Below are 12104 nucleotides of genomic sequence, written 5' to 3' on the forward strand. Positions count from 1 at the left end.
TTAATATTTCACATACCACTGATAGTAATTATAGGTCATCATGCTTGAAGAACGTGGAATTTTTGGTTGCATATTCATGCTAAGTGGTCATTATAAGTATTGAAACTAAATTAGGAATATTACCAATAGATCAGTCATTACTAATGACATAATTAATAAATATACTCAGCATAGTGCTATAAGGTTGATCTAATGAATAGTAAAGCTATGCTACTTAAATGACCTCTAATGCTTAGTTCACTAACTTTATAATACACTGCTGTTTTCGTATAACAATAGATAAGACGAGTCGAATGAGCTAAATTAGTTGTCATGAATTAATATTTAAAAATCTGATTAGTTCACATAAAAAAATATTGTTTTTAAGACTTATTTTATTCTTATACATACCGAATGATACTTCTTGTGAGAATTTCTAATCTTTTTCTGTTGCAACTAGATTTTAATGGGTAGTTTTTATTAATCCTTTGTTTTACAACGGGTGTTGTTTTCTGCTCATTCTTTGATTGCATACCTCATGAACTGAAACTGGTTTGATCTATTCCTATCAAAGTTCATCTCATTGATTATATATTTGTATTTACTATTGGCCAATTGTTGCATGAAAGTATGTGATGATGTTTTGAAGTTCAAAGTTACAAGTGTTGTACACATCGTACTGTCATGTATAACAATAAATGTCAGGGTGGTCATTAGTTTTTACTTAGGGTTACGTCAACAACTTGTTTGTCTGAATTTTATTCTTCTTTGGAATACAAGTTATGATACCGATTTCAGAAAACGATTTTCCGTGCAGTTTCCACCACAATTTTTTTCCTTTGACGGTTTACATGTATATTGGCTATAAAAAAGGCATTTCTTTGTTTTAAAAAAGATCTCCGTAACTAGTTATCTTGTTATAATGATAATGACATGTGATCTAAATAATAATAAATTGTACAGCCGTGATGAATCAAATTTATTGTAACAGGAGGCTTGTGGGGGGGGCGAGACCATAATTTATGGACGAACCAATCAGATATAAGATAACAGGTTCTGGATTTTAGTTCGAAATTCATCCACTCATTTGGCTAAATACTATTTCGGCAGTATGGATGATGTTATTTCGTGCTGAAAACCCTAAATCTAATTCCTAACCCTAACCATCAACTGTAAATCATAATTCTAATTCCTTACACTTTTATAACCCACATTTAGTCCTAGTCAATAGGTTGACATTTTCAGGGTCATTTCGTCGTCACCTCAAGGTCCTCCATAAATGTTAATTCATTCGATTTACCCTTATTTATACTCCAATCCTAATTCATAATCACTAATTTTTATTCTCATCCATTTTGGAGTTTTCTTAAATAAAAATGTGTTATAGTATCAAGTGGGATTTGAAGAATGTTATTTTTCACATTTTATTTCCATATTTTCAATACACTCATCATTAACTGTAGCATATTTAAGCGATGGAATAGTAGTTAAAGAGCTCTATCTTGGCTCTCAAGTTATACTCCACTCGTGTTTAAATATCTCGGTAGCATCACCGCATCTCACGTATAAGGTGTAATCAAACGTCGAGTACACGAGTTTAAATCCAATATCATACTTTACGTATGAACAAATATATAAACATTTCTTTCGTTGATTTCCATCTGATTCTATTTTAGATATCGATTTGCAAAATTTTAAGGTTTCAAAGCTCTTTTATCCGATTCAATAATTCAACTGAATTTTCAAAATCAGTAATCAGATGTCGAAAATCTCAAATGAATTCTGAATCATTTCAGGAGTGTCGTAAACAAGCCATTGAAAAACTTCACAAATGGTTAATTCATAGTCAGCTTCCATTGAAATTTGCTGCAGCAGATACAAAAGATCCAAGTTGCAATTACGATTATACTAGTTATGATCCGTCCACTTGGCTACCTTTGGTTCATTACAAACAAACAACATATTCACAACTTGATGAAATGGCTATTAACGCCTGTAAAGCACAAAAACAATGGATTGATTTACCATTACTAGAACGTGCCAAAGTGAGTCATATTTCTTCGCTAAGTATTCTTTTCATTAGTTTTAATGAAATCAAAGAATTATTATAGTTAGGTCCTACGAAGACCAAAGTTATCCATGATCAACGGACCAAGTAATAATTTCTTTCCAAAACAATACTAAGTCCACTACTCACTAAACTGTAGTTTAAACGAAATATTTTGCTGTGATATGAGAATAATCAAACTCAGACCCCTCAGTCTCGTGCTCTTACACTGAACTTATAGGCCACGGCGTCAGCATCCACTGAGGTGTCTAACTTCAATCAATACGCAACATTTCACGACTATCTTCCATTGTCTTTGATAAGTAACTGCCTCACACCCGACAGGGTTTAGCTCCACTACTGACAGCTTCTCACTAGAACTCAAGAAATTTCTCGAATCTAATCACTAGCGCTTTCGAGTTTTCAATAGTGGTCTAACTTAAACCGGTTCATGATTTAAGTGAAATTCAATAATCTCCTTGATGCCATACTGACAAAATATTTCTGTTTTCCCTTATCCTGTATTTTCACAAAGAATGACTGGTAGAATATAACGGTGGATTCTGATTTGAACAATGGGAACTGAGAAAAAGATTTCGCTATAGTACACGTATTGTGTTCTGTTTCATAATGTAATATGGATCACGGAACTGTACTTGGAACTTTGAGTGAATGAATCTTTCGGTGAAAGCGATTCAAGATGGCTTTTTCACAAACAGGCATATTTCCTATTTCTTACTCATAATCTAATTATCCCGTTGTATATATATATATATCGCGAACAGTAAACAATGCTCCTTGTTTGGAGTGAAAGAAAGCTACGAGATAGAATAAAAACCCGTAGCCTAAAGAACTTATTCAATAATTAAACGACCATTTGTTAATATTTCAATACTAACAATCATCAACTCTACTGGGATCATTTTAACATGCTAGTTTCGTCATACGCTACAATTTTATCCTGTATTATTTAATATCAAAAGATTGATTATTAGCTCCATGATTATTGTTTAGTTTCGCTACTGTACTTTATTAATAGGGCCCTCCAAAGGTTATTAGTAATCTATGTAAAAGTAATGAATAATGACTCTAATCATTGTCATCACCTTTTAAACTTTCCCTAGAATTAATACATTTCTAACATACCACTCTAGAACCTAAAGTTAGCCAACTATATGTTCTGTTTTATGATATATCTTACTGCTCGTTTGAATTATTTTTCATTATTTCACAATCCATTAAGCAATGCTATTTACCATTCTTTAATGAAATTTCAGATTCTTAGAAAAGTTGGTGATCTTGTTCGTGCTGAAACAAATTGGCTTGCTGAATTAGAGACACTAGATACTGGAAAGCCACTGTGGGAAGCTCGTGCAGACATTGAGGCCTGTGCAGATTCATTTGAGCTGTTCGCTGGTTTTATCCCAAGTTTTGTTGGAACTCATTCTCCTGTCCCACCAAATCCTGGCAGGTAATTTAAAATTGTTTATATTCTAGATTATTAGCCTTTTTGTTTGATGTGAGGATCAAAAATATGATTTTGGGAGACTATACAAGAGTTTGATGGCCCAAGTTGCAAATGTTTATTTTCGACCTAATAAAAGAAATTAACGGTAAAAGACCCGTAGAAATAATCATGTCAAAACGTAGTATTTATGGACATAGTAAATACCTCTACACTGGATTCATTTTTGGAATAAATGGCTTGATTTTTACATTAGATATATCTTTGTTTAAACTGATAACATACTTCATTTCAACAGGATTTATTTACTGTGTATATTAATTCTCTGCAATCACGTGTTAGCCAAGTATTTCTACTTGACTAACTGACCAACAAAAAACACTATGTTAACTACTCAGATTTATTTCGAAATCAACTCCAATCACATATGGGGATTAATTGATTCAGTATAAAAAATCAACTACAGTTTACTGAATAGATTTTGTAGGTGGACATTTTCAAAGTCATTTTGGCGCCACTCAAAAATCGTACAGAAATTATAGTCTCACCGGACAATCTCACTTTTGTTACATTTTGTTTTATCCAATAGTTTCCAGGCTGCATATATTTGCTAGGTTCTACATTGCTTATAATCGATTGACTAAGCTACTGCCGACTTCCCATTGAATTCATTAGAAATCTTCAATTCTACGTGTTTAAGTTTCAATACGATAATTTAATATCATCTCTCTCTTTCCTTTTATGACGATTTAAATGTGAGATGTTCTATTTTTCGTTTTACTTTCTTTTTTTCATAGTTTTTATTATACTAGAAGAGAACCATTTGGACTTTGTGCCGGTATTGGAGCTTGGAATTTTCCTTTTCAAGTAATTACTATTATTTATGATTTGATATTTCTTGTTGTGTACTGTTTGTCTTTCTTATAATTTGATTGACAATTACCAAAGCATTATCGTATATGATTATCTCTAAAAATTTTAAATAAAGGCTTTTACTTCTATGCTATTGCAATTGCAATTACCTTTTGAACAATTAATGCACTTGAAACTGTGCAAAACTTTCAATAGTTGCTAAACCGATGTAGAATTTACCATTTTCCAATATGGACTAGTTTAATTTGTAATGTTTATATCATAAAAATGTATTTTTACGTTGGAAACAATCTCGGCATGTTTTTACATAGAAAAAATATTTATTAATGAATATTATATAATCCAACTACATGTTTACTAGATCCTGGAATACCATTTTGTATATGCTTAAATGTTTATTGTTTCTCTCATACAGAAAATCCATAGTAATAATGATAATAATCATTCATGATCTGTGATATGTAGTATGCACATAGTTTAATTGTTGTCTGAATTTTCAAGCGTGATCATACATATCACTCTAATATTTAGCTGTTGTACACTTAATACTGTGTACAGATTTATCAGCAAGTAAATTCATCTGAGGAAACTCATCTATATACACCATGTATTTAGTGACTTCAGTTTAAGCGAAATCGAGGATAATTTTTGTCAAAAGTTGTCAGTCTTAGTTTAAAAAGGACAGTGGTTCGCCACAGTTTTTTGTTTGAATTAAGTAGTGACCAGATGCAATTATGAATAAGAGCGTAAAGTTAAGATTGCTAACAGTTTTCACAATTGCAGTGAGTAATTATGGCTTTTGAAATCGATTGAAAGAGGATGATAAGTACCAGAAATGGTAACTTCAATTTATGGTTGTTAACAAGACCTTGAATAAATTTCGCAAAATTTCCTTTCAACGTTTTTAATAAAAAAAGTTATTCACTGCGTTATGAGTTGCAAGTCATTAGCCAAGAGGGCATTTTCACCGCGGCTCACTTCTTATCATATATTCAAATCATTCTACCATCTAATTACACAGTTATTGGAAATTAGACAAGTTTTTGTTATAAGCATGAATCTAAGGAGCACGAAACAAATGTTTAGGATATAACCAATGTTTAGAAAGTATCATCATTCTTAGTGTTGATTAGATTTTAATTAATCATTCAAACGTTTTAGTCTAATGACCTATTATTAACCAGTTTGTAGAACTATTTTTCACAGCTGGTTTCTACTGGGAACTGTTATTGAGAAATCGACCTTAATATTTATTCATTTATTTATTTGGATATATTGATGATTTGAAACGTTTATACCTAGTTTTTTTTTAATTTGAATTTAAGATGGCTGTATGGAAATCCGTTCCTGCGTTGGCCGCTGGAAATTCCTTTATATTTAAACCATCTCCTTTAACTCCATTGACAGCTATTCGTTTACACGAATTGTATAAACTTGCTGGATGTCCTGAAAATCTTTACCAGGTTGTTCTAGGAGGTGCTGAAATTGGTCAAGCATTAGTAAATCATGCTTTAGTTAGAAAAGTATCATTTACAGGTTAAGTTATGTCTTTTTCTGACATTCAAATATACACTATGCTCATAAATTTATTTTATTGTAAGAAAATTGTACTAGTGTTATACTTATTCAATCTTCAGTGTTATACTAATGATTGCAGTCTCACATAAGGATCATTTTCGCAAAATAAGAAAAAGTTTGAATACTTATGTATCTTAAATTTGTTTTCTATTTATTAAAATTAGTTAACGTTAAGTGTTTGCCTTCAATTCAAACTACTTCCATTAAATATTACATCATCAAATAAGTAATTTGTTGAAATTGTATTTCTGGAAGATTCACGGTGGTATATCTGATTTCACTTTCAGATGATAAATGATAAGTTTTTATAAAATTTTAATCTTTTATTACTTAAACGTTAAATGTGGTACATTTACGCTAAACGGAATTATCTTTCGTATGAATTGATTCTGTTATTTGTTGTAATAAGTACCAATCTATTTGATCGGCTGTTAGTTCAGAGGTAATGATTACTTTTAATGTATAAATTGTCTTTACTATGGGATAATGTTCGCTTCAGATTTTCTGACAATCACCGTTTTGAATGCGGGGGTTTAACATCCCATATATATATATATATAAACTAAAAAACCGGGATTTAATTGACTTAATATTGGTTCATTTAGTGTCTAACACACTAGATTTTATTTCACAGTTCTAAACAGTTGAGAGCGTTATATTATATATTATCTTTGGTATTTTCAGGAAGTGTTGCAGGAGGTCGATCTGTGCTTCAATGCGCTGCTGAACGGATTGTACCAAGTACACTTGAACTAGGCGGAAAATCCCCATTGATTATTATGTCAGATGCTAATTTAGATGAAGCTGTTAAAGGCACTTTGATGGCTAATTTTTATACTCAAGGACAAGTATGTTCTAATGCTGCTCGTGTATTTGTTCATAGGTAAATAGATTAAGATAATAAAGCGTTTTTTTCTGAATGTAAAAATGATCATTAACTAGTTTTCAATATTTAGTTTCACTATAGTTTTGCTCCTTTACATGAATATCTCATATTCTTATTGACGGAGAAACATTTTGAGCTAAAACTTTTAAAGATCAACTAACTTACACAGTTATTCTTGTCAGACAACTTTTGTACACTAATCATTCATTTATTTTATTATGTATTTGTTACATCGGTGAATTATATGCTAAAGTGGATGTAGGGTATATTCCTCAGTAGGTGGTAAATAATTCCATTAATAATAATAAATTGTTATCAGTATGGGGACTTGTGGAGGTTACAGTATTTTCACAGTTGAATTCACAAGTCGATCTAAGCTAGATTACCATTGAAAACCTGGAAGCACTGGACGGCCATTTCGCACTAGTATGGGACTCCTAAGCACTGCACATCCACAATCCTGTACGCGCGACTCAAACAACCTACACAATTCCACATACTGATAATAATCACGTGCTCACTAGTGACTACCTTCAATATGGAACTCCTGGAGTTCTAGTTAGAAGCCGGGACCGTTGGAGTCCAGTCCGTGTCGGGTGTAAAACAGTTATCCACCTCAGACAATTGATAAAGGGTTGCACAAGAACGTGAATCGATCGAAGTTAGACCTTAACACCATTGGTCTAGATGCTAAGCGCTCACGCGTGAGACCAAAGATTCTGGGTCCGAGTCCAATGTGCGGGATGGTGGATGTAGGAAGTAATTTCCTACAGGTGTAATTCTAAGCTATTCTCTAGACTGTCGAGCACAATTTTGGTTTAGCCAAAGTTAGAACAAGTAAGCTATTTGGCTTGAAAAACTTTATATGTTTCTAAAACGTAAATCAGCACCGTTAGTATATAAAATAAACAATACAGTCTATTAAACAGGGAAAAGGAGAGACATAAATAACGTACCGAACAGTAACTAGAGGATAGGGAAAATGTGTCAACAGAGCGAATGTTGTTTTATAATGAACATAAAATTGTGACTGTTGAAGAAACAATGCATAGTCATACAAGATTAAAAAAGTTAATGAAGTTGTGGGCGCTTCACTTTATTATTGGTAGGTTCGTTTATCGATCACACTTTACAGGAGTGCACAATGCTGAGGAATCCCATACTAGGACGAAACGGCCGTCCAGCTCTTCCAGGTTTTCAATGGTGATCTGGCCTAGATCGACTTGTGAATTCAACTATGAAAATAATTTATTAGTTAATTAAGACCAAATCAAAACGAAAAACTTTGTGACAATATTTATAAACACTTAAAAACTAGGTAGATAATCCAATGATCTAAATAGATTAATTTCAATTTATAGAAATCAATCCCTCTACTTATCTCTTTTTTATTTTAAAACATATCAGATCTATTGTGGCATCATTCACTCAAAAACTTATTGAATCAGTTAAGCAAATTTTAGTCGGTGATCCTTTCAATCCAAAAGTCTCCATGGGTGCTTTAATTTCTCCTGAACATCGGCAAAAGGTACATAATTATATAAAATCAGCCATTTCTGAAGGAGCCACTTTATTGTATGGTGGTGAAAAGCTAAAATTTAAAGTCAGTAATTTAAATAGTGATAATTTTATTACTCCATGTATCTTGACTAATTGTCATGATAACATGAAAGTTGTGAAAGAAGAAATATTTGGTCCAGTTATTACTTTATTAGAGTTTGATACAGAAGAAGAAGTTGTCCGACGTTCAAATGATAGGTTTGTCTTTTTTTTCTAATGTTAAATAGTCAACTGTTTTAAAACTCTCTTCCCAGTTGTAATGTTTTGCAGCTAATCAATATCATTCATAATAACCAAAAGCTATACAATTAGTTGGTAGAAAGAAAGATATGAAGCGATTTTAATCTCTTAGTTTGAGGGAAGACAGAGAGTGTATACACCGACGCCATTGTGACCGATTCTGAGCCATGTCACCAAGAGTCTCCAACCATTGGTTACGATAGTCACGCGGACCCCAACCAACTAGTCTGCATCTACCAACATGCCTCAGACTAGAAGTTAGTGACTTTAAGCACTGATACCACGTTTTGGTTTGCCCGCCCCTAACTTTCCTCCAACCATCCCCAACACCGGTTAGCATTGCACGTCATGGTAATCGGTGTTCGGGCATACGTACCATGTGGCCCAACCATCTCAGTCGATGAAGATTCACAACCTCATCAACTGATTTACCATCATTCCCTAATACTCTGCATCTAACCTCACTATTACTTACCCGGTGATCCCAGCAGACGCTAGCAATATTTCTAAGGCATCTGTGGTGAAATACTAGTAGGTTACGAGTGACTTCTACTCTTAATAGCCATGTTTCGCTGCCGTAAATTAAAACAGAACGGACTGCCGCCCAGTATACTCGTCCGTTAATTGATAGACGGATATCTCGACTTCGTCATAGGTGACGTAAGTTGGCAAAAACCAAGCGAGATTATCGAATCCGTGCAGAGATGTTGTCAGACACCAACACATTAGGGCTGATCAGACTTCCAACATAAGTGAAGTTGTCAGCGCGTTCGATTACTTCACTCCTTATCCTTAGTTCAGGTGTTGACGCAGACCAGTCCTGAAGCGACAACTTGCATTTAGAGGGAGAGAAGCGCATTCCAAACATCCTGGCATTGTTGCTTAGTGCTACAAAAGACTCTGCATTCTATCAGCGCCTTCACCAAACAGGACTATATCATCTGCGTATTCTAAGTCGATAAGTGGACCTCCTGGAAGGAGATCAATACCCGAGAATTCAGTCGACGAGAGTGTTATTTCCATCAGTAGGTCTATGATGAAGTTAAATAAAAATGGAGAAAGTGGATAGCCTTGACGGACACACTTGAGGTTACAAAAGCAGATGACAGTTCGCCATAAGCTCTCACTTGACTAGCAGTGTTCGAGTAAAGAGCCTTCACAAGGTTTATGTACTTCTGAGGTACGCCTTTCAATGACAGATACTGCCGATAAGTATGCCTGTGTTCTAGAAACTGACGAATGGTGAATATGTGGTCGATGCAGCCACGACCACGTCTGAAGCCAGCTTGATTCCCTCGTGTTCGCAGTTCACGAGTCTTAGTTAGGCGTCTGATAATGATCGAGGCTAGTATTTTAGATACTATATTAGTTAAACTAATCCCTCTATGGTTGTCACAGGATGATTTTAACCCTCTCTTATATATTGGGACGATCAGTGATTGTGACCACTCAGATGGGATTACATTCAATTCCCAGATTTGAGCTAAAACATTAGTCAACCTGATCGCTAAAATTTGACCACCATACTTCAAGACATCTGGAGCCAATCCATCACTACCAGTTGCTCTTCCTCGTTTCAGATTAACTATAGCCTTCTGGACTTCTGCTAGAATTGGGGGACCTACTTCAATGTTCCATTCACACTGTCTTGGGATGGAGGGTGATTGTAGAGTAGCTGAAGGCCAACTGAACTGTTTTCGAAAATGTTCCACCCATTGTTCTAAACGTATGGACTGAGAGCAGATGAGGGTGTCGTCTTTTTCCGAGATAGTCTCACTTACACATGACTTATTAATTCCAGTTTCTTTTATTAGTCTGTAGAGCTGTCTTGTGTTCCCTATAGCCGCCGCCTTTTCCATCTCTTGCTTTCGTTGACCACCACTGCTCACGGTCGTTCCTTAGACTTTTGGTCAACATAGATCTTATTTGTTTTCGCTCTTCATCGTGTTTAGAGCCTGATGGAATGAGTTTACAAGAATTCATCAGTGCAATAGACTTAGAAGAAATCCATTGCTTCTTTGTAATTTTTTGTTCTAAATCACTGACAGATGTCACTGCCGTTTGTATATCTTTCCAAGCAACACCTAGGTCAGCCTCGTTTTCAACAACGGTCGGGTTTATCAGTAACTAAGTTAAATACTTGAAACTTCTTAGCGGATTTCTAGACTCATGAAGTCTTTTTACACTTAAGTCCTGAAAATATAAACGAAATGTTATTTACAAAATCGGATTATGTGCGTAAATCAACGCTGTCCTATCAAAAACACCTTTACTATTGATGTGCTTTAAAAGTCAATATCTCGTTTTGAAACTGTTTGCCTGTCATGAAAAAGAACAATTTTACTGCTATTTCAAAAGAATTAAACTTCATAAGTTTGATTATGAGTTGGTTTGTGACCATGCACCACTAAGGAATGTGAAACCCAAAAACAGCTTTCGTTGGTGTTGTGTTTCCTAGGCTGAATGGTCTGTTTGCAGAGCTTTCGTTGGCATTCTAAACAGCATCTTTACCTCTTACTTGGTAAAAAAAAATGTCTACCTGAGCTGTAAATCTTCGCCATCATTTCAAAATGAACCACTTATTCAGTGTTTATTGGTTTTAATTGGTCCTCCAGCTAGGTGTCAATTCTCTGTAAAATACATGATTTATTTAAACATATCTAGAGCAGTTTTTAATTGTTACTTTCATTGATAAAGAAATATTCATCCGTTTAACTGTAATACAATATTTTTATCTGTATTGCTATGGTAACCTGTAACTATGTAGATTAATGGAAATCTATTGCTCTTTAGAGAAAGAAAGAAGTTTGAGTAGTGTTTTGTTGGCTCTTTATTCAGTGAATTCAAAAATATATGACTAAATGATTTTCATTTTTTTCGTAACTCAAGTGAATTCGGTCTTGCTGGAGGAGTGTTTACACAAAATTTAGCGACTGCCCATCGTATAGCCTCACAACTACAATGTGGTTCTATATACATTAACAGTTACAATGTTTACCCACCTGGTATTCCATTTGGAGGTTATAAACTATCTGGGTTCGGTCGAGAAAATTCAGTTGACACTTTAATGGCTTACAGTCAGTTGAAGTCAATTTACGTAGAAGGTGGATCACTTCCCTATCCGTTCCCTGAATGATTCTAATCAATGATTGTTTAGTGATTGGTTCAATCATTAAAGTTGATTTTAATAACTAATCAATGATAAAACCTAAATCCCCTTGATTTCAATGATAAATAATAGATCTCTCTGATTTAACTAACATTCCATATTTTGTTTAATCATAAGTTCAAAATAAATTCTTAATTATTTCGTTCGGTTTTTTGTTGTCCTCACTGTCAAACTATCCAAATTTCGGTGTGTAGCTGGTCGTAAAAGACTGTAGATTTAAACTTCATATATCCCGTAAACTATTGACAGATTTTGTATGTAATCTTGAAGAAATACGTATTCTTATGGAAACAGGATCGTATATGCT

General features: G+C 34.0%; 1 protein-coding gene across 2 annotated transcripts; it reads left to right on the forward strand.

Moving 5' to 3' along the window:
• The first annotated feature begins 791 nt into the window (after positions 1-791).
• On the forward strand, positions 792-11940 carry ALDH9A1_3 (4-trimethylaminobutyraldehyde dehydrogenase). Of its 2 annotated transcripts, XM_051218269.1 has the most exons (7): positions 792-2024; positions 3304-3497; positions 4289-4358; positions 5690-5900; positions 6627-6825; positions 8236-8586; positions 11518-11940. In XM_051218269.1, the coding sequence occupies exons 1-7, from the start codon at positions 1755-1757 to the stop codon at positions 11762-11764; spliced, it is 1542 nt and encodes a 513-aa protein (XP_051074114.1). In that variant the 5' UTR covers positions 792-1754; the 3' UTR covers positions 11765-11940. The 2 variants fall into 2 exon arrangements, with proteins under 2 accessions (XP_051074114.1, XP_051074115.1); XM_051218270.1 differs by having other exon boundaries at positions 1655-2024; positions 5690-6825.
• The last annotated feature ends 164 nt before the right edge of the window (positions 11941-12104 follow it).

This window comes from Schistosoma haematobium, chromosome 1 (assembly GCF_000699445.3).
Source record: "Schistosoma haematobium chromosome 1, whole genome shotgun sequence".
In the NCBI taxonomy this organism is placed as follows: Eukaryota; Metazoa; Platyhelminthes; class Trematoda; order Strigeidida; family Schistosomatidae; genus Schistosoma; species Schistosoma haematobium.